The 24,357-nt window shown below is 36.5% G+C and overlaps 1 protein-coding gene across 1 annotated transcript; it reads right to left on the minus strand.

The window, feature by feature from the left end:
* Window positions 1–679: 679 nt before the first annotated feature.
* LOC126194879 (cytochrome c oxidase subunit 7A-related protein, mitochondrial-like) lies at window positions 680–21,888 on the minus strand. The gene is made up of 3 exons (XM_049933226.1): window positions 21,731–21,888; window positions 14,919–15,095; window positions 680–964 (listed from the first exon to the last, which is right to left on the minus strand). The coding sequence occupies exons 1-3, from the start codon at window positions 21,800–21,802 to the stop codon at window positions 827–829; spliced, it is 387 nt and encodes a 128-aa protein (XP_049789183.1). The 5' UTR covers window positions 21,803–21,888; the 3' UTR covers window positions 680–826.
* Between the last annotated feature and the right edge of the window lie 2,469 nt (window positions 21,889–24,357).

Here is a 24,357-nt window from a genome sequence, read left to right on the forward strand (position 1 = left end):
ACACACACACATTCATACAGACATGACTACCCTACCATCTCCGGCAGTTCAGATAGGAATGCTTTTAAAAACATACAGAAACAGAGAAGAAAAACATATGAAGCATGTGTTGTTATAAGGGAAGAGAGAGGAAGGTGGATCAGTTCGGCCGAGGGCCCCAAGTTCATGTGGCATGGCTAGGTGGGAAAATAATATGTGAAAATATGTTAGGATGAGTGAAAAAGTGTGACCAATAGGAATAAATGTAATAATTTGTGGCATCAGATGTTGCATCAACAATCTGCATGGTCATGTAGGCATGTGTTGTGCATAGACCATCACTGATACAGTATGGCTGAAGTGTGTACACTTTGGCAGGCAGTGAGTAAACACGGGAAAGAAGAGGAAGACTGTCACCGAGACCAGCTGGGAGATGACTGTGTATTTCATTTTGTGACAAAGGATGTGGCTGAAAGCTAATGTGTAAGTGTCTTACTTGTGCCAGTCTGCAATTTAATGTGTCATCTTTACAGTAAGTAGAAATCTATCTTTCCCTTATACTGCTGAGTTATTTTAATAAATGGTAATCATCGGCATTTTGTTGGTCACAAGCAATTTGCATGTAAATATAAAAACATTTTTGAAAAATATGTTGTCTTCAATACAAGTATACATTTCTCAAATAAAAGCTTTTCATAAATTGTAGAAGAATAATACATCTCCATTTATTTTAATAAATAATATTTACAATATTAATCACGTATGACTCATGGGGTCACTCCACAGTTTTTGTCAAATGATTTACATTTTTGTTTCCTACTATTAACACACTAGCATTTATCCATGTCTATTTCCTTGGTGTAGACATTATATAGTAGAAGCGGAAACTTTCAAACAGTCCAATAGCACACAAGGCTACTGTGAGTCCAAATAAGGCTCTGTCCATAGGACCACCTTTCAGATGAACTGGAACACCATCTCGTTTCTGAAAATACAAAAATACATGGTCTTTTATTAATGATGTGTTGTTAGTCATATAAAGAGAAACTGACATTTACATTGCCTGCAAGATTAATAATAGGATTAAAAATAAACATGAAAACTTTATATTTCAAAGAGTAATACTGTTTACAGAGAACACTGAAAGCTCATTTGTAAAGAGTAACACTGCCAAGCACATTTAAAGTATTCCGACATGTATGACTAAAAAGAATCTGTAGCACAATATATTAAAAAGGTAAGTCATGCATTTTGGACCTTAAGAAGAAAGGTCTAATTTTGAGCTACCCAAACCACACTGGCAATAAAATTACAGAGATTAAACCACAGCTCTGAGATATGCAAATTCTGGTATAGGGGCAAAACAAACTTTCAACACAACAAAAAGTCATGGCTTTCATATATTTTTGCACCAATTACATTAAAATTATTTCAGGTCAATTACCTGACACAAACATTTTAATAACTGAAAAGAATAGCCAGAATGAACCCGAACTCTGAGGATCTACAGGACAGTCTACCTGTAATAAGTGATCGATAACTGCAGAATGAAAAAAATTAAAGTAGTTCAGTCAATGGGCAGCATCCAAATGAAGTGGAAACTTCAAAGAAAGTGGCCATGTATCTCATCAGTGTCAAGGACAACAACATCAGCAAGTCACTCCGTTTCAGTTGGCTATCATATCATCACATTTTGGCTGTACTGTTAGGATACAGCGCACGTGAGAAAACTGGTGTTTAGATGAGAGTGATACAAAGTGATGATGAACTGGACCATAAAATGTAAACACAGCCTTGAATCACTGTTATCTGGTTTTCATAACCATAACAAACCATAAGATTTTCTCCAAAAAGCTGGCTCTACCATCTGTGCACTCTGGGGAGCCCCTCAGTCTGGTGGTTGGAGGTAATAATTTAATCTCTATAAATGAAATGACTGACTGGTAATGATTTCTTTCTGATTATTGCTAAAATTAACTAGCACATAACAATTTTGAAATTAAAAGTGACATGGAGTTAATGATTAATTTGTTGTGAGGAATCAATCTGAAAGTGTCCTAAATACTGACATTGTAGGTAGCAGATGATACAAAGTTTCATTCATCTGAAGTTGGTACATGCTGGAAAGCATTCAAGACAGTTAACATTTTTGCAACTTCTATCGATGTAGCAACATTCGTCGGCCTCTTGCTGAAGGTGGCCTTGGGCTGTACATACTATCCATAGAGCCCTGCAATGGGTATAGACCTGTCTGCACTCATGTTGTGATGCCAAGCTGACTGAATTGGTGGCACACATGCCATGCACTAGAGTCTAGTCAGGCAGCAACAGCACCTAAGGCTGAAAAATGGATGTGAAACTATCTCTAGTGTGCGACTGACAAAATTTACTGTATGTGGGCACAAGTTTCACTCTGGCCTATCCTACAGCAAGGGTACTGCATTTGTAAGACAGTACCGTGATACCCATTATATCACAGGCTACATTGTTAAGCAATGTAGCACAGACATCCTGAATGTGGTGGTTTGGAGTATTACAATAAATAATAATCTCTTCTATTGCAATGTGCCATACTGATCAACCTCATGTACGAGTCTCTAAACATAGTGAGGCTTTTCTCTCAAGCTAGAATCTGTGCACCCCATCCATCTGTGCCTAGAGCAGGTATCATATTCAACCATGATAACATTTTCTAAATATTTGTTTAGTGTGTACCTGAGGTGGGACATCGGTACCAGTCGATCATTTATCTAGCTTGATGTGGCAAATGGCCTAAAACACACATCCAGACTGGGTGGCTCACCAGTTCTCATTAATCCAAGGGGCAAACTGGGTAAGGGCTGATTCCCTTCCCCACGTTTTGTCAGCACCCACTTTAATGCTCTCAGCTATCCAAGTGGGTAGTTCTTCTGACTGAGATATCATATGCAAAAACAAACAAAATACTGGGCATACATATGGAGAATTCAGTATTACCAATGTTTATCACAACATATGTAAGGATGAAAATAGGTAACACACTTCCATTGCCAGTGGCCCTCCCAATGAAAGATGGAGCTTGTTGCAGTGAGGTGGCTTGCATGCCTCAGATACATGCAACTGTACTGTTGATGCAAGCACATCAGAGAGGCATCTGTGAGAAGCCAGATTAGTATATTCTTCCTAAAAAGAAGAGCGTGCTTTTTGGTAACTGCAGAAGAACAGTCTGGATGACTGACCAATCTGACTTTGTAATGTTAGCCTACCACACCTTGTTATGTTGGTACTGTGAATAGCTGAAAGCAATGAGGAACTAAAACTTTTAATGCAGCAAATGGGAAACAAACTTTTAATGCAGCAGAATAGGACAGTGCAAAACACAGCACGATTTTATAAATATCAGAGATGGCAATACTATCTGGCAATGTTTATGTGAAGTTATTTACGTGCAGAAGTTTAAATTGTAACATTGCTAGCTTACTGTGTATACAAAAACTAGCTGACTTTATGAAATTAAACCAATAGTATTAAATTCTGATCAAATTATAGAATGAAAGTACCACAAACTAAAAAAAACCAAATGTAAATGCAGGCTGAATTCATCCTTTGTAAAATTAATGTATGAAAGAGTAATAGTAATAACAATAGAGCTCATTGTAAAGACACTGGACTCACGTTAGGACCAAAGTTATATGCTAATAGTAAAGTAACAAACAGAAATTACCGATTTATTGTTACTAATGTATAGTTCAATAATATTTTATTATGAAAACTGAAATATTTTGATATATTAATTATGGCACAAAAAAGATGTACTCATGATTTGTAAAGCTACCATTTTATGAAAGCATATAAATTTCAACTGCAAATTCAATTTAAACAATATGTAGAATGATCATGTAATTCTTTTTTGTTGTAAAAGGACCAGCAGCTGTAGCTGTGTTGCCAACTTTTAATCACTTTTGCAAGAACTAAACCCATGTGAGTTTTATCAATGTTGTGACACAATAAACATATTTTAAAAGTATATTTCTGAATCAGGGCAATGTCATTCATGAACACATTGTAAAGTTCCTGTCAATATGTAAAACTGAATCCAGGTGTAGTTTTAAGTAGACGAACTATATTAACACTGAGTTACACACTTCGACATCTCTCCAACATTCAGCAAAGTGGCCACTAAAGCTGGTTGAATTTCAATCTGGTGTTTGGAGCTGAGATATGGCGAGAAAGTCAGGATAGATGTGCTAACCAATTTTTGAGTTTCAGGTTTCTAAGCATCACAAAAAGAAAATTTCAAACAGAATTCTAAATTACGGATATGAATGGCACAGGCCAAAACTGGAACACACGGATAGACAAGGAATGTGACAAACTGAATTAACAGAAAATTGACTATGTGAGACATCATCGTAAATGCTGAAAAAGATAAGTACTGAAAATTTCATTTTCGACAGAGCCGTGGCGAAAGACAGCGCTTAGGTCACATGAAAAACTTCTGTTTTCTCTCTCCTTTTTTTAGGCTATGAAGTACTTAGAAAGTATATGAAAGATCAGGAAGAAGTAGTTAGTAAGGAATCAGTTTTAAATAACAATATTGATCTTAGTGATAGTCTTAATGAAGCAGAAATACTGTTTAACAACAGTGATTAATTTAATCAGAGACATGATGTGTGAGCAGTGTCAGAAGATGTTATTAGTGTCTGCAGTCCATTCTGAGGCTTTGATCACAGATAACTTTTACAAATCAATAGCAATTCTTTTTAATAGCTTGCTAAGGTCTTATTTTGCAGAAAAACTGATTAGCTAAGTAATTGGAATAAAAAGCTGGGTGGGGGATGAGGAGTTTAGAATCATTGCACAAAAAATTGAGCTTAACAGTTTAGAGCAAACAAATAGCAGGCTCAAGACATCAAAAAAATTTGAGCAGTAAAATCGATGCCACAAATACCAAGTTAAAAGTGCTGAGGAATGAAATTTTAAATACTACTGCTCAAATTGCTAAAATAAAAGAGGATAAATGCAAATTAGTTGTAGAGGCAGAGCACAAACAAATGCATAGGTTGATACAGTGGAAGGCGAATGAATTTAAAACAAATTTTACTGATACAGTAAAGAAATTTACAATTGTTTCGAAATGTGATAACAAAAGAAAGCCACATATTAAGATCAGAAATGGGTCAAAATAATCAAAACCTTGAATGTAAAATCAGCAATTTAGAAAATGGAACAGAAAACCAAAAGGCAAAGCTGCTGAGTTGGAGAAAATTACAATTATCAATGTGGATGCCTCTAATAATAATTTAGGTAATTTTTGGAAAAGTTAGCTAATATGAAAGATAGTTTTGCCACTAAAACCACCAGTAGTAAAAAGTTGGATGTGGACCAATGTACCAATTAAAAGTTTTTCAAGAGATAATAAACTTCTCCCAGCTGATTTTCTACAACATTGTCATGATTGTTTAGTTCACGGGCCAGATTATTCTACGGAAAAATTTTTGAAATATGTAGATAAATTATTAAACAGTGCTTTAAAGAGAAGTACGAGAGATAATTTTAATCAGACTTGGAATGGGGGGAGGGGGATGGAATCAGACTAAATTAATACATGTATTTGTGGAAGGAGAGAGGGAAGAAATTACAGTTCTAAAAAGCATCACTCGTGCAAAACTCAGGTTGCCGTTTTCTCACATGATATTCTACAAACTATGGATGGAGGGCAACAGGGAGATTCCATATTTATATACTTCTCGAAATCATTTGATATAGTGCCCCACTGCAGACTGTTAATGAAGGGTAGGGGTATACAGAATATGTTCCCAGATATGCGAGTGGCTCAGACTTCTTATGTAACAGAACCCAGTATGTGGTCCTCGATGGTGAGTAGGAAGTGTGATAGGATCATTATTACTTTCTGTATGCATAAATGATCTGGCGGATAGGGTCGGCAGCAGTCTGTGGTTATTTGTTGATGCTGTGGTGTAGAGTAAGGTGTCAAAGTCGAGTGACTGTAGATGATACATAAAATTACTAAGTGGTGTGAAGAATGGCAGGTAGCTCTAAATGCAAGTTAATGCAGATGAGTAGGAAAAACAAACCAATAAATTTGGGATATAGCACCTGTAGTTTCCTGTTTGACTTAGTCTCATCTTTTAAATATCAGGCCATAATTTTGCAAAGTGATATGAAATGGAGGGAGCACATGAGAATTGCAGTAAGGAAGGAGAATGGTTGACTGGTTTATTGGGAGAATTTTGGGAAGGTTGGTTCATCTGTAAAGGAGACTACATATGACATGCTAGTGTGACCTATTCTTGAGTACTGCTGAAGTTTTTGGGATCCATACCAGGTCGAATTAAAGGGAGGCATTGAAGCAATTCAGAGGCAGGCAGCTAGCCTTTTTACCAGTAGGTTAGAACAACATGCAAGTGTTATGGATATCCTTCAGGAATCTGAATTCCTAGAGGGAAGGTGACGTTCTTTTTGAGGAACACTATTGCGAAAATTTACAGAACCAGTATTTGAAGCTGACTGCAGAACAATTCTACCATTGCTAACATACATTTCGTGTAAGGACCACAAGGCTTAGATACAAGAAATTATGGCTCATACAGAGGCATATAGGCAGTCTATTTCCCCTTGCTCTATTTGCAAGTTGCACAGGTTACAGGTAGCCATGCAGGTAACAACACAGTGGTTTGTGGTGCATGTAGATGTAGGTGCAGAAAGAAAAGCAGGAAGTGCCGAGATACTCAACCAGAGTGAGGAGGATTTAACGAAATTTTTACAGTAGAACTCTGATGTAGCTACCTAATGCGAAACCAGGAAAAGTGAAGAATTACCAGTCTGAACTTGAGACCACATAAATGATTCTTTATTAAACCTTACTGAATACCTATCTGTAGAAGAGAACCTGTAAAAGGAGAACTGCAAAATATGTTAAGTTTGAGGACTTACAGTAAGGAGCTGTAGTGAATACAATAACCAACTCGTTGTGGTACGTGAATGATGATGACTGGTTTGTAGGGTGCTCAATTGCGTGGTCATCAGCACCCCTACAAAGTCCCAGCCATCACACAGTCCAATTTAGCCACTTTTACGGATGATGATGAGGAGGAGGAGGAGGAGGAGGAGGAGGAGGAGGAGGAGGAGAGCATCACAAACACCCAGTCCCTGGGCAGAGAAAATCCCCAACACAGCCGGGAATTGAACCCAGGACCCTGTGATCCAGAGGCAGCGACACTAGCCACTAGACAATGAGCTGCGGACATATGTGAAAGAGATGGAGGGATAGACTTGTATTGGATTCAAGACACTTAAACAAAATATTAGAGAGAGAAACTGAACATCCGGAAATACAGACCAACTATTTCATAAATTTAAAGATGTAAGTTACATGACAGTTCTACACTCCTTTCCTATATAGTGGTAGATTTTATCACCAATACTGTGTTGTACCATTTCGATTAAACATTTCAAATGCAGCGTTTTGTATAAGTCTTAGGTTTTGTTCTAGGGAAAGGATTCCTTGCAGTCTTAATTATTTATGTAGATTATATTTTAATAAAAAGAGAAAGTTGGAAGAGAATTTGGAATTGTTAAGAAAAGTAGGAAATTGTAAATCTGTTGTGAAACAGTTGAAGTTTCTTGGCCACAATATTAATGAGGAAGGAATTTTGTCTGACAATGATGATAATTTAGCCATAGCACAATAGTCTGCTCCGAAGTAAAAAAAGAGTTGAGAATCATTCTTTGGGTTAGCTTATTGTTACAGAAAATATGTGAGGACCAAGGCTTTGAATGCACCTTGTTTGAAGAATCTTTTAAAGAAGACTATTGTGCGTATTTAAAAATAATGCATGTCAGCAAGCTTTTGATGAAATAAAGAGGCAGTTATGTGGTAGAAAAATTTGGCACAGGCCAGATTTGACATTACTGTTTTGCCTTATGACACAGTACTAATAGTGTAGTGGGAGCTCACTTATTCCAAGAAAAAGTAGTCAATGGCCAGACAGAACATCATTCTACAGCATTTTAAGCAGAACATTACAGAGACCTGACAAAAATTACGCCATGACTGAGAAACAATTATTGGCAGTACATAGTAATTTCATCAAGTTTAGAAATTATTTACTGGGTTACAGAACTATTGTATATTCTGATTATAAGGCTTTAAGTTTTTTTTGCGGAAAGCCACATTGTATCGGAGTTACAGGGTGGTCACTCTCCTTGGGACAATTTGACTATTCAATAAAACACTTAAGAGGGAAGGAAACACTTATTTCAGATTCATTATTTAGATTACCAGTGGGGGGAGGAAGGGAAATGAAGATAGGAATCAAGAAGAAAGTGATTTCAGGATTATGTACATGAAAGTAATTGAAAATGAAAAAGAAATCAGGAGGATTTACAACAAGATAAGGAGAAACCAAAACAACAATGAAAACTGGAAGCTTGTGTAACGTTATTTGGGGCAGAAAGCGAAAGAAAAGGAGGAACACTATAATAAAGTTTACAGGGTAGTGTTATTTAGGAGAAACAGTCAAGATAGTGATAAATTGAAGTTGTGTTGGCCAGTATACAGAAAGTCAAAGTACATATGTTAAAGTTTTGGACAACATGGAGTTTTGAAGTGTATCCAAAAGCTTAAAAAATATTTTTAAAACTTAATCAGAAGAGTCCTAAATTTTAATTATTTGTGACAGATGTCAATTTGTGAATGTCAGTAACCAGACTAGTAGAGCATACATACAGAATATTCTGTTACAAGTTAACTTGTTCAGGTAGTTGCCAGAAGCAAAATGTGGTTACAATTACATTTTTGTTATGGTAGATAAATTCATAAAATTATGTCTTATAAAAAAACAACCAGTAAAAGCATTACAAAAAAAAAAAAATTAAAAAGGGCGAATTTTGAAATGTAGGCATCCCAAAGGCTATTCTTTCAGATAATGGAGCTCAGTATACTTCTAAAGAGGGGAAGAATTTTGTAGAGGAAGATACAGGTGTAAATGATAAAAGTTGCCAAAATTATACAGACAGTACATCTCTGTGTTTTACAAAAACATCTAATGAAGTGTCGTCATAACACTTTCTTTATTTTTGTATTTCTAAGAGACAGATATCTGTAGGATTGACGTAGATTTGTTTCTGTTTACACTGTCTGCTGACAGCGCATGACCTTGCTTGTGTATTACAGACTTTGACGCAGAGATCAGAGAGATAATGGACGGACAAGAGCAATGTAAACATTGGATGTGTACAATGACACAGTGTGAGCTAGGTACTACTGAAACAAGCAATGTAAATGGTCACTGGGTTGTCAAGAATGTGCAATTCACTTGTATAAACAACGAATTAAGTACAACCAAATGTTTCTTTTCTTTCACAAAATTACAGTAATGAAGGTTGTGGTACTAAAGAAAAGCCAACTTCAAATGTATCCCTTAGTACAAAATCAACCAATTATCATGTAATTTGTTTTCTATTAATTGCAATCAACTGTTTCCTCTTTTTAACAATGCCATAATGAAAATTAAATTCAAATTATTTTCCTTTTCTATAATAGTATCATAACAAAAGTGAAACACACATTACTTTGTTTCCTATTACACCAATACTACAAGAAGTGTTCGAAATGCCCACCATTCGATTCGACACATGCTTCATTATAGCGAACCCAGTTTCAACTCTATCTCTATCTATCCAGCCACATGGTCTCCTCATATAACACTTGAAATGCATTTCGATACTTGATACTACCCCAACAACATGTATGTCCTGCATGAACTCCAATTGGACAGGCAGTACTTGGCAGAGCACTGCATACATCACAGTAAGGAAGAACTATTCTTTTTGCCCCACTACTGTGGAAAGGTAGGTGTTCTTACCCCTCACAGCAGTTCTTTCCACATAGCAAGTGCTTTGGTTGAAATTGATTCAGTAGTTTAGAAAGAGATGTTTAAGATCCAAATATACACATATCAATTTTTACAATTATTAAGATTAAGATGAACTCCACTGATAAAGAGATTCACAGAATGTATGATGAGACAAAAGAAAAGAGATTCAGATCACTAAGGGGAATGACAAATTAACTGATGTAGAGGCAGAATTTGATGGTAAAAAAAAGGAAGAAACAGAAGAATTGTAGGAGAAAATCAGCTGAGAGTTGGTGGGTTTGGGGTGGGGAGGGGGGGAGGAGGGGGTTAGATGGGACGAGAGAGGGGTGAAAGGATTAGTCACCTGATAAAATTTGGAACCTAAATCCATCTATCACTAACACTTGGTTTAAAAGGTCATGATGTAGGTGACATGCAGACTATTGTATGACTTGACAATTATGGCGTCTTCTCAGGTAAAATATGTATGTACAGTTGGGTATATGGAAGGGTCCTAGTGATTTTAAACTCTGAAACCTTTACAGGTGCAGATGTTTACGATGACCATTATTTATTGGTTATGAATTATAGATCAAAACTGAAGAAACTGCAAAAAGATATGAGACCTGGATGAATTGAATTAACCACTGGTTGCTGAGAGTTTAAAAGGAAACATTAGGCAACTTAGACAAACAAGGAAAAGGAAACAAACTGGCTGAATGACCAGCCTTAAGGAATGGGAATGGTAAATGCACCAGAGGATCAAATAAGCAAAAACCAATCCCAGTAATAATCCTCAGATAACATGAAACACTGAATTTAACTGATGAAAGGAGAAAATATAAAAATGCAGCAAATAAAGCAGATGAAAGGGAATACAGATGGAACTTTCTGGCAAATTAAAACTGTGCGCCAGACCGAGACTCAAACTCGGGCCCTATGCCTTTCGCAGACAAGTGCTCTTCCAGGCAAATAAATTAAATTCCCTGCCTTTTGCAATATTTATTTTATCTGGTGCCACCCATACGGACACAAAGACAGTCTACCACAGTTATTTTGAGTCTGTTATTTGGTATGGGATAATTTTCTGGGGAAACTCTAGAAGCAGTACAAGGCTACTATTTCTTCAGAAGAAAATCATTAGAAACATGTGCTGCCCACAAAAATCAGTCATGTCACCCTTTGTTCAAGAAATTAAAAATACTAACAATTACTTCATTGTACATTTTTGAAATTTTGATTTTTGTATATAGTAATCAACAAACTCTTGAAAAGTTCCGTTTCAAGCATAGCTATGGTACTCGTCGCAAGGAAAACTTCAAATTTCCTTTGCACCACTTAAAGGTTTATGCTCAGACACCACTGTACATGGGGCTAAAAATATATAACAAATGAAAAGGAAGAAACCTATTAACAATGGACCTTGGTTCGCTGGAAAGTTTACTCCAAAATATATTAGAGAAATGTTACTACACCATTGAAGAATTCATGGAAGACAGTCTGACACTTTGAACAATACAAATCTATAGCTAATATTGCAGTGTTGTCTGTGTACAACAAAGGAAATTGGGAAACTGCTGATTTATAGTAAATATTGTGGTGTTTTATTTATTGGCATTATTTTTAAAATAGTGTAAAAAGAATTTCTGTATATCATGATACATTACATTTTTGCTAAACTTCACATGTCTCCTGTACTACAGATCACATGATCTGTACAATATATGTAATGAGATTAATAAATCACATTTCACCATCTGAGCTACCCAAGCACAACTCTCAACCCATCCTCACAGCGTTAGTTCTGCCAGTACCTCATCTCCTACCTCCCAAACTTTACAGAAGCTCTCTTGCAGACCTTGCAGAACTAGCACTCCTGAAAGAAAGGATATTGCAGAGATATGGCTTAGCCACAGCCTGGGGATATTTCCAGAATAAAAATCTGCCTGGAAGCACACACTGCTGCAGCGTGAAAATTTCATTCTGGGAATACAAATGTCTAAAAAATTTGATTGACAGAAAGTGTAAAATTGCATGCACCAATGGCTTGCAGAAAAATGCAAAGCTTTTGATGCACGATTATGGGAAAAAATAGATTCACTTATAGCAAAATTAAACAACTTTTTTGTATCTATGGATATTAAGAGCTTTGATGGCAAGCCAGTACTACGCAAATAAATGAAGGATGAAAGTGTAAGGAATACACAGAAGGGAAATGAACTTAAGACCAGTATTGTAGAGTGGCAATAGGTTTCACATAAAGATGAGATGTGTGACATGATACTGCAAGAAGAAATTGGGAGAGCACTGAAAGACCTACATTGAAACCAGCCCCACAAAGCCTACTACATTCCCTCACTCAGATTTACTGGGATCCCCAAAAGAGCCAGCCACAACAAAACAATTCTACCTAGTATGCAAGATACATCAAACAGGTAAAATCCCTCGAGACTTCACAAAGAATGCAATAAATCCACTTCCGAAGAAGGCAGATGCTGTCAGGCGTGAATACTACTGAACTGCCAGCCTAAAGTTCTGTTTGCAAAATAATGAACTGAATTATTTACAGAAGAATGGGAAAACTTTTAAACGTTGATCTCGGGAAGATCAATTTGGGTTAAGGAGAAATGTCTTGGAGATACTGTAAAACACACACCAAAAGTAAAATGGATAATTGAATGTAATCAAATCAAGTGAAGCTGAGGGAATCAGGTTAGGAAATGAGACACTAAAAATAATGAAGACTGTCATTTTGTCAGAAAAATAACTGGCAATAGTCAAAGTAGTGAGGATATAAAAATGCATTATGGTAATAGAAAAGCATTTCTGAAAAAGTGACAGGTATAAACATCAAACAAATTTAAATATTAAAAAGTCCTTTTCTCAAAGTATTTGTTTGGAGTGTAGTCTTGTACATGGAATGAAAATGGGGTCAATTGTTTGTACCAGAAAATTAGGTAATTTTTGAGAAGATACTGAATCAAACTGGCAAAAAAAGAATTTTGTGACAACCTGACTAACACAAGACATCAGTTGATAGGATACATCCTCAGGCAAGATAAGGGTGGAGAGTAAAAGCTGTAGAGAGAGACCAAAACTTAACTACAGCAAGCAAGTTCAAATGGATGTAGACTGCAGCAGTTATGCAGAGATGCAGAGGGCAGACTAGTGCAGAGAGCTTCATCACTCCAATGTTCAGACCGAAAAAACAACAACAGGTAGTGCCTTTACCAACAGGTAATTGACATGAACTTCAGGAAGAATAAAAGATCAAGCCGAATTCACATCCAGTAGAGAGTAACCAAATTTAACTAAGCATATTGTATGTCACACTGACTTTAAGCTTCCACCTGTCACAGTTCCATATAGTCACACAGAATTGGTATAATGTGTACTACATAATGTACGAAATTTCAGTCTATACAGGAGATGTTCCTGGTGTAGTTTTCATGTAATATATTTTAAACATTTTTGTTTAACTTCCAACAAATATTAACTGGTGATATACATACTATAAGAAGATTATCTACTACGTTTATATTCAGGTAACTTATGGGAACACAGCTGGATAACATCTTCAATACGGGCCAGTATTTTGACAGATGTACATCCTGTCATTTTCAAGGCACAAATGCAGCAAGGGAATTTAGAACTTTGGTATGCACATCATTTCCAGTAAAGTAAGATAGCTAAAAACACACACACACACACACACACACACACACACACACACACACACACACACACAAAATAAACACTAAGCCCCCACAGTTGACTGATGTTAGAGGCTATCAACAGTGAAAATTAATGCTCAATGGATGAAGTAGCATTAACTTTGCCCCCCCCCCCCCAATTTTGTTTTTACAAGAGAGAATGCAGTGTTCTATGCAACATTTAAGCCAAAACCTTAGTCTGTATTTATAAGGTCACTTGCTAATTTCATCTGAACTGCTTTCTTAACAACACTATCACAATAGCTGGAAGTGCATGCCAGAATTTCTGTGTTATACTCCATACAATAATCAGTGCCAAGGCAATGTTCTGCAATAGCAGATTTGCTCAGTAGTTATAAGCATGTGTGATGCTTACGCTCTATATACCAGTCTACAGTCTCTATGGTCTCACCAATATATGACATGCCACAAACACAAGGAATATGAAACACTGCCACTTACAAAAGCCAAGAACATCATTTATGGATCCTAAAAGATCCCTATCTTTCAGGGTCGTAAGAAAAACACATTTAACATTACATTCTCACAAAATATAAGCAATCCTGTTGGAAATGCTTCCTGCAGCAGACAAAGGCCACAGACTTTGGTACAATCTTGGTATTATCATCACTTACCTGGTTGATAATGCAAAATGCATCTGATCTGTCTTTCAGTATAATTAAGATGGGCTAGCTAAGCTGACAAACTCTCAGGGTCTGTGATGGTGTGGGCCTCATGAACCAAGGTACAATGTATCCCTTTATACTGAGCCAGATGGAGACAAGTATTAGCCTGTAGATACAAGTCATGCAAGCTGGCTTCCTATAAATGACATGTCCCAGCATACCACCAACCTCTCCCAGACTAACACTGATGGAATGGAAGACAGCCATAATTTTCCACCTCCATCATGAAACAAACATTTGAGGGATTGAATTAAGATATATTCTACAAAGCTATTCAGTTTCTCTCATCTGTGAGGCCAAACAAGGAAAGTATCATCTACATATCTGTGGAAAAAAATTTAAGTTTCAATGCTGCTAACTCCAAGGCACATTCCTCAATGTCTTCCATAAACAAATGAAATAACAGGTGTCAATTGACTTCCCATTGCAAATCCATTTGTCTGTTCATAGTACATAGTAAGTGGAAGTCAACACATGTCAAAATATATTCCTGAACATCAAACTTAACTCTGTTACAATTCATACCAAGGAACTCCAGTGAAGAGGGAGATTATGTTAGAACTTATTAAAACATCAGACATTCAAACCCATTCACTCTAGTTAACATAAGAAATCCACAGGGTTCCTATTCTTAAGCTGTTTGGAAATATGAAAAAATTCTGAACCAGGTCTTTTTTTACCTGAAAATGTTCCATCTTGCGCCGCAGATTCTCAGGTACAGGACCATAGGGGGTATTTGTGCCTGGAATAAGGTTTTGTGATGCATGTCTAACTGGTGGTGCAACCCGTGCCATCTGTTCATTTTTGCTGTGAAATATTATCTTGGGAGGTTCCTTCCTTTCCAGTGGCTGTGCACTCTTCCATGAGGGAAAAAATAAAACATTTAAGCATGTATGTCAAACATTACATTCTCTAATATAAATTCTAGGCTTAAGTCTGTTCAAAAGTACAAAACTAAATTTAAACAAGTATTGTTTTTCATTTTTTGTAATTAATCCAAATCACAGATCATAAATGTTTGCAAAATGCTAAACATAGTTTCTTCAATGTCTCACGTTCTGTTTGAGAGCTGTACAGAACAGTCTTGATACTGACATGTCACCAATTTCCTAACTAAAAATCACTTGTTGTGCCATTTAAAATGGTTGGAGAATATTTAATAGTTCATAAATCAAGTTTTCTACTCTATAAGTAGAACTGCCATTTGTTTTAGTACTTTACAAAGCAAGTTTGCTTCTGGAAGCACCTCTAAATGCTTGTATTCCACCTTTTGCATTTAAAATTTTATCATTCAGTCAAGTGTCAGGTCTTAAGAGTCCACTATAACATTTTGCTATGTTAGTACCATGAGACATACTGCCTTCTAAATCTATAACTGCCAAAGTAAACTGCATTATTAGAAGTTTTCTACTGCTCGAAATCATTTCCTTGGGGCTATGATTGGAAACAAACATTATGAGAAGAGCTCCCATGAATTTTACAAATATTACGATGCTTATAATGCAAATTGCTGTTTAAGGAAGTTATACAAATTTTGGGTTTGGAAATTGGTGTGTGTTAAGCTCTGCTGAACACGATAGTTTTATAAACTTTAAAATAATAGAAAGAATCAAAGAAAATGAAGGACAGGTTGCCCACCATTAGACTGGAAATAAGGCCTACAAAGAACACGTAAATTGCCTACTCAGTAAGAAGAAGAAATCAGTTACACCTAACATGTTTCATCAGTTTGTTTTGATAAATAAGTGATGGATATGCACACTGGGAGACTATTTTGATCTTTAACTATACAATTAAAGTACACATTTTTAAAGAATGTATTAATTTTTCTTGGATGTCAAATTTATTCATCCATTTGCACTCAAAATAAAAACCCACTCTGTGGTATATACCAGCAAACTTCTTGATCAGCAAGTACTTTGATGAAACTGCCATTCACAAACATTTGGGAATGCAGATCTGTTTTTGATCTGTGCTGCACAAACAGAGATCATAAAATGGACACTTTCGAGGATTTTATTAAAGCTTGTGATGGAGACCTACTTCCTGTAAACTGTCTTTGCTGAGAATAAGAGCTGGTGCTATGAGTTCACACTTGTGCAGTTTAGGCAAGCCTGTCAATTACTGTGCACCAATGCCTGCACCTCACTTCTAAAGACATCTATTAATAATGTAAGTTAACTAAAGTATGTCATTGTCAATTGGTACTGCACAAAACTGGCTAGACATATTTTGATTCTAACATATTTTATGATAGCACTCATAAAATTATTTATACACAGCTTGCAACTAAAATAAGTCAGTAACTATTTGTTTCCCACAGGTCCAACCCCTCAACCACATTTTGGAGACAGGCAACTGCCTGAAGTAGGGCATTGCCTATAGGATCGAAGTACAATGGAGAACACTAGGGTAGCTTTGAAGACCCTACAGGAACCTCAAAAAGTGACAGGCAGCAGGGCAGATTTGTCCAAAGAAATACATAGGACTTAAACATTGTATCCTTATAAAAGGATGCAAGAATCCAGGAAATAACACAGATCATGACAGGAAGGTACATACCAATGATGGGACTAAGTGAGGTAAGCAAGAAAGGGACTTTTAGTAAGGTGCAGGATAAAGGATATAAGAAATGGTGGTCAGGAAAAGTCAAAAGAAGAAACAGTGAACAAATTACTTAATGTGGAAAATATAAGAGAATAATTAAACTTAAGATGGAAAGAAATATTCTTGATGCAGTCCACATTTATGCTCCTCAAATAAGATGCAAAACAGATTCGAAGGAAAAGTTTATCACTAACCTGCAATATGGTGAAACATCTAACAAGACTGTGATTATGGAGAGTTTAAGGCCAGAGTTGGGAGTGATAGAAGAGGATATGAAACAGCCACAGGAAGCCATGGAAGATATCACAGAAATGAGGAAGATGAGGTATTACTTGACTCATGTCTGAGAAATAAATGGATAACTGATAATGGATGGTATGAGAAAGAGTGTCACAAGTTTATCAGCTACAGTTGGAATTTGGCACATAAATCCATAATAAACTATATATAGTAATAACTGAAGAAATCAGAAGATGCCTGACGGAAGTGAAAGTGATACCAAGCATTAATCTTTTAAGGTGACCACAGGCTATTGGTACGGACACTAAAGAAATTCAGAAAAGGAAAAAGACAGACCAAAATCAAGTGCCAGAATCTGAAAGGTAGAGCAACCCAAGAGATATATAGGGAGACAAATAATATACACCTTCCTAAAGATGAGAGGAAGGATGTACATGAAGGATGAAGGAGTGTCAAACAGGCCCTAGCCAGGGCAGTGGAAGAAACGAGAAACAAGTGCAAGGACATCAACAAAAGTCATACACAAAAAACTTCCTGGGTGAAATGTGAGAATTACAGACACTGTGAAGAAGAAGAATGCAATGAAAGAATGGTTCAAAACCAGAATGGAAAAAAAAATGGAAATGACTAAGAAGAGCAGCAAGGAAAATGACAGCATTGGCTGAGATGATGCCTTGGGAAAAATTCACAAAAGAAGTAGAAAATTTTATGAACAACAAGAAGATGATATACCACATATTAGGTAAAAGAAGGAAACAAAAAGAAAATACTTCAAACGTCATCAACATGGAAGAAAACCTGTGTCAGAGGAAGTAGTAGTCTTTAAAGAATGAAAAGAATACTTCCAAAAACTATATGAAGGAAAGGATGAAACAAGTATGAGATAGAAGGAGATGAAAGAAATACACAGAGAAGAAATAGAAGGAGAAGATCTGCAGATGATGAATGTAGAGAAAGCTGTATTACAAACAAAAAATGGCAAAGCCACTGGAGTAGTGACATCACAGTGTAAATGATCAAAGCTGCAGGGGCTATCAGAATTCAGTGGTTTTAGAGATTGAGAATAGTATGGACATATGGAAATATTCCAGACAATTGGACAAAGGAAATAACTATACCTACCTTTAAGAGGGGCAACAAGGCACTCTGTGAGAATTAGAGAGAAACAATGCTAGTGTGCCACTGCATGAAGATTTATGAAAAGATAGTTTTACAGAAAATAGGGAATAAGATAGAAGAACAATTAATAGAAGAACAATGATTTTGACCTGAAAGATCATTTATAGATGTTTTATTTACAGCCAGACAGGTTGTTGAAAAGAACTAGGAACTTGGGAAAGACATAGTTGCATTCATAGATACAAAAAGGCCTTAAGACACTGTTAGAAGGGAAAGAGACGGCAAGGTCTGCACTGACTGGGACTTTCAAAGGGAATGCCAGTGAGAATCAGAAACATGTACAAAAATGCCTGAATTCTGCTATAGTACATGGCAAAAACTCCATGGTTTACAGCAGTTAAAGAGGTTTGGCAAAAAAGTGTGCTCCCACCAGTGCTTTTTAATATAGTCACGGACAGCATCATACGGGAAGTTCACCAAGGGTAAACGGCAATGATATGAAAATCATAGCATACGCAGATGCTGTGATGATATGAGAAGAAAATGAGCATAAATTGTAAGAACTAAATGCCGGCTGAGAGTAATAAATCAGCCTTGAAAATCCGCTTAACAAAAAGTGAAGTAATGAAATCAGCAAGAAAAATGAAAAAAAATGAAGGTTGTAACTTGCAATGGAAAAATTATTAGAGAAATAAATGCCTTCAAGTATCTAGGAAGCAAATTAGCAAAGAAAGGAACATCAAGGATGAAATTTCTGAGAGAATAGAAAATTGTTTGAAATTTTGTTATTGTTTACTGGACATAATTAAGACTTTGTAAAATATGTGCCAAAATAAAGATCACAATGTACAAGTCACTATCTGCTGGTTTTGACCAATGAATCAGAACACAAGCAACAGAGATATGATTTCTATGAGGGTTCTAGGATACGACAAGAAGGGACAGGATAAGGAATTAAACAATATGAAACACGTTGCAGTTCAAGCCCCTAAAATAAACTATGGAGTGTTAGGCTTTAATGGTCTGGCCACATTAAATGAATGGGACCAGAGAGACTTTTTGAGAAGAGCCGTAAAATGGACAGAATCTGGACAAAGGCTGACTGGAAGACCATGGACAAGACAGGGAGACCGGGTGAAGAATGATGTGACCTGAAGAGACAGCAATGGGAGCAGCTGCAACATGATACACTGCAGGAGAACATATGTTTGGAAGAGGCTCTGTGAATGACCTGCATGGGCACAAACATTTCAGGAAGAAGAATAAATCACCAACTGCACAGAAATACTGGCTCTTAAATGAGGTGACACAAATGATCCACTGAAGTATACATGTCCATATTATCATATGCTCTATTTTGTATGTTTCCATACACCTTCAACGCACTAAAATGTACTCAATAGAGAATGTTGCAGTGCTTGTGCATGTCTCACATCAATGATGTGACCTATAAGTTACCCTTCCAAATCCACTTATCTTGTACACACTGCTGTATTCATCCAGTCCCAAACAAAAATATAATGAATTATAGTCCTCACACCAAGTTGTCCATAATTGCAGCATCATTACTGATACATAGGAATTTATTTTTTAAAGTACAAATAAATCTATCAATATAGTACATTAGCACTAGCCATACATTGTTGTTAGTATACTTTCTGGACATAATCTGCAGCTGCACAGTGTACTGGCAGATGAATTAATAGTACAGAAACTTCAGATGTATCAAATTTATGGGTGGCTGTGAAGGGGCTTCATGCAGAAATTATAGAATATTTTATAGGCCAATGGAGTCTTCTCTATTACTACACTGTATTTATATCTTAGAATAATGAAAATTACTGTCTCTTAGCATTTTTTTCCTAAAATAACAGGAATATTAATATACCACTGAGTATCACATTCCATACTGATACAGATATGAGGTTTTGAATTTATTTGAAGTGTAACATATGGCTTTTTCTGCAACCATTAATGGTTCTTAAAAATGTTATTAATTCCATTTGAGCAAAAGGGAAAGATAATTAGAATTCGACATATTAGAAAGGACTAATAATATTCTTTAACAGCATTGGGACAATTACCATCACCAAAGTCAAAATGTTATGGATTTACACCCTGACAAATTATAACTAAAAAATAAATTATCAAATAAAACAAGTTCACAATTATAAAAATTTACAATTATTTATATAGGACATCTTTTGAAACAGGGCAAATGTCTACTGGGCTTTTTTTGGTTCAAATGACAACTAGAACTTCACAGCAAATATGCCTTACAATTGTAATACATATTTGTACCAATCTCACAGTTACCTCTATACAGTATAAAAGTATGCTAATCAGAATTATGATATGAAAAACACTGAAATGCAGATTTCCCAAATCCATGCTAGTAAAAATTAAATTAATAAATATTAAAATCCCTTAATTCTTTGTCTTCCTGTGACCATTGCTATCTAGACATGGGAGACGAATATTCCAAAACCTTTTCCATGAAATACGAGTAACTTCACCTATGACTTCCAGGCATTCAAATTCCATTAAGCACAGAATATAAAGTAAAAATGACAGCTGAAATTTTTTTTTTTCTTAAGTTTCTGTTCTTTTCCAATATAACTGATTTTATACCTAGTCTCTGTTATCACTGACTCAAAATCTTATGTTCAGTAACACAAAAGAAACGGTTTTCAAAACTTTTGGATAGATACAATACAGTAAACACTCAATCTCCTTCTAGCAGATGTGTTATCCTTAGCTCCTAAGTTTACACAATTAGAAACAATATACAAATATAAATTTGATTATTTCCATGATTACTGAACAGATCATAACAGCATGAACAAATGTCATAAATGTACAAGGCAACTTACTAATTAGTACCTGAGCTGCATCCAAAATGTTGCTGTAGAGGACACACCAGTATTTGCATGATTACACCGCAGGAAATTGCCTAGACCTTACTTCAGGTTTGCTGAACTGCAGTCGCAAACTGAGTCTTGAAAATCACAATAAACATTTCACCTCATCTGCACAAAATATTGTAAATTTGGGGACCGAGACAAACATGTATTGTGCTTTATTCAAAGCTTTGCAGTTGCAAACTTGGAGGCTCCAAAGGCAATCTTCTATAAGTACATTTACAACATTCCGGCTTACCACTGCTAATACGGAATGGGCCAAATATACAAATTAGAAATTGCGATGACATCTTTTTTAATACCTGTCGCAGAACTGAGGTGCATTTCTCTGTATTATGGTCAGATTTTGCACAATCCACGTAACGTGAGTAAATCCCTAACGTAATCAACGGTGAGCACATCACTACGTTTGCTTATATTATTTTACAGAAAAGTACTTACTGAAGAACAATGACTAAGTTTATCAGCATCATTATATTTAACTATAATTGAAATGTGTTGGGTTACGTGTAACATTTGTTTTGAGTAGTGCACAACTATATCTCAAAAACTGAATAATTAAAGCCAACTGGTCTCATAATTGAACAATAATGTTGGCCGCTTACCACAGGGAAATATGGATGCATGTGTGTGGAGCCGGTGAGTCTCCCTGTGAAATTATTAAACTGGAAGAACATTTCGCTTCCCTTTTCGTGCACACAATATCGTCTGCTTGCTATACCCCTACACCGCTCGACCTCTGGATCTCTGCCACGAGCGTGCTGCTGGTGGGAGGTGCTGCTCCTCGCGGCAGGTAACGTTACTACGAACAACGCGCCTCAGTTCGAAGCGCGTCGCCTATCATTGCACATGGGACCCCATGCGAACCGTGGTACTCCGATGTAGTGTATTTCTTATGCCAATTTTAAGCAAAATATTCTCGCTGCTGCAGATTAAAACTGGAAAGTTGTATCTTGGTGGGAAATTAATGAAACTGCTTACAAATTTTTTTCTTATATCTATGAAAGTGGCGTATTACCCATGAGTCTCCTCTTCCATCGTGTTTGGAGTCCCTACATTTTTTTTGTTGGACAAAACTATAGAACCATCTGAAGAAATGCGTGTTAGAACATAAATGTAGATGCTAGCCACGCCTGCAAGTTGCACTGTTGCATCTGACTGCGGACAGAACCTGTACGATGCACTTAATACGTTGCAGGTGTCAGACGTGATCAGAAAAGTGTTCCGTGTAGTTGTGAGTGCATTATGTTTGAGCTCAGTGCTTCCGAACAAAGTGGAATTGTTGGTGCTCGGATGGCGGATGCTTCCCTAACCAAGGTACCTGAAGAGTTTGGTGTTTCAAGAGGCACCGTACCGAAGATATATAGCGCAAGGAGGGAAAGCGGAAGAACATCATCCACTAAATCGGACACGCCAAGAAGCGTTGTCAACACGGGGCGTTGTCCACCTGTTTGGGCTACACCTCAATGAAACCATTTGACCATTCAACTGAGAGACAAAAAAGATGCACCTTGTGGTGCTCGCCTCCAATCAACAACACCACCTGATGACGAATGAGTACTGTAATATCAAAATTAGTAGGTACTCCAGATACAATGCAACAGAGTTGCATGCTATCTTTTTAGATGCTACCAGGAAGGCTGTGTCGAGCCAGTGAGTACACAACCATCCCTCCTCGACCAGTTTGGCCTCTTGGCAAGACAGAAAAACAATCTCGCTCTCCCACAAGAACCGAGGTGCCCAGAGAAGGCGACCAAAGATACATCTAAAATGCAGTTTCGATCAGTTGCTTCAGTTCTCTTCCTTGACAAATGCAAGATAGGTCTGGAGCCTGATGATCATATTAAGACTCATTTACACCTGAGCAAATGGAGGGGAACACAATTGAACGAACATTTGCAGACAATTCGCCACAGTTCGGTAACATTCGCTTGTACCCGTGAACATGCGTTTATATTGGAGAGAACAGCCGGAAACATAAGAACGACGTAGCGTATTGACCCCACGACGCTGCGTTACTGTTTTGCGGGTGTTGGTAACCAGCAAGTAGGTAACACTCGAAAGCAATGCTAGTTGTAGCCACAATGCAAGACTTCTATGTTCAAATAATGTAAGCACAATGGCGTAGAAAAAGAGGAATGTAGGTGTCTGTATTTGTAGTAAGGGTGAAGAGCGTGGACACAATGCAGCTCCACACTGGAAGCAATAATCCAAACTCCGCATGTGTCAGCTGTCGCTTTTCGCTGGCTTCTCATTACAACTGAGGCGAAAATTTAGAAGCTGAACCGTAATTGCCAATGAACAACACAACTCAAAAAACAAAAATAAATGAAGCACAGTTTGACCAGGGGCGCCGACTTATAAAAAATTTGGGAGGGGGAGGGGGGGGCATACTAGGGGTCTTGCCCTGGGAAATTTTCTAAGTTTTAGATGAAAGATAGTTTTAAAGTTTTTTTAAGGATTTTAGAGTCATATGATCAACATTAGAACCCCGAAAACTGGACTCGCGATAACTCGACACTCCAGAAAACTCGACAAGCTTGAGACATTTTTTGGCTTTGAAAAAAGAAACAAAACATAAACATGCACGGTATTTTCGTAAGAAGCTTATTTAATTTACAGTAATAACCACGCTTATAAACTACTACAGAGCAGTGAATATATAGCCCTGAAAAGACTGAAATTATATTTAAATAAATCCTAAACTATCATTAAAAGAATAAAACATAAAATATTGCTATCGCACAGTAATAGCACTTTGATTAATAAGTTGAATAGTTAACTTAAGCTTACTCTGAATAAGGCTCAGGGTTCATTAAATAAAAACAATATCTCAGAGTTAATGCTTTAATACAGTTAATAAAGTTAATACAGTATGCCTAATACTTTCACTAAAAAAGAATGTAAATAGCAGGTTTTAATTGGTACTTACACCCTAAAAATATTTAAGTATTTGAAAATAACTAATACACTACTACAGTAGTATGGTAATACACTACTAAACTAGTACTAATATTTCGAAACTTATTTAATTGTCTATTTTATAAAGATTTTTAATATTGCTCTAAATGTCATTATTAGGGCTAGAGTGTCTTTAGAATGGTTAGCGCAAATGTCGACCGTCTGACTGGATTACTGAATATGAAGTCGTTGATGATTGGTCGGATATCCAATTCATCCAAAATATCTCGGTGGGCATGGAGAACAGCCAAGTTGTTCAATCGCTTCTGTC

This window comes from Schistocerca nitens, chromosome 7 (assembly GCF_023898315.1).
Source record: "Schistocerca nitens isolate TAMUIC-IGC-003100 chromosome 7, iqSchNite1.1, whole genome shotgun sequence".
Classification (NCBI taxonomy): Eukaryota; Metazoa; Arthropoda; class Insecta; order Orthoptera; family Acrididae; genus Schistocerca; species Schistocerca nitens.

Coding starts and splice junctions, on each gene's coding strand:
- LOC126194879 (XM_049933226.1), bottom strand. CDS start 21,802: ATGTTCTTCCAGTTTAATAATTTCACAGGGAGACTCACCGGCTCCACA. Junction 15,096..21,730: donor TGCATCCATATTTCCCTGTG/GTAAGCGGCCAA, acceptor CCCTCATGGAAG/AGTGCACAGCCACTGGAAAG. Junction 965..14,918: donor GCAAGATGGAACATTTTCAG/GTAAAAAAAGAC, acceptor TTGTATTTTCAG/AAACGAGATGGTGTTCCAGT.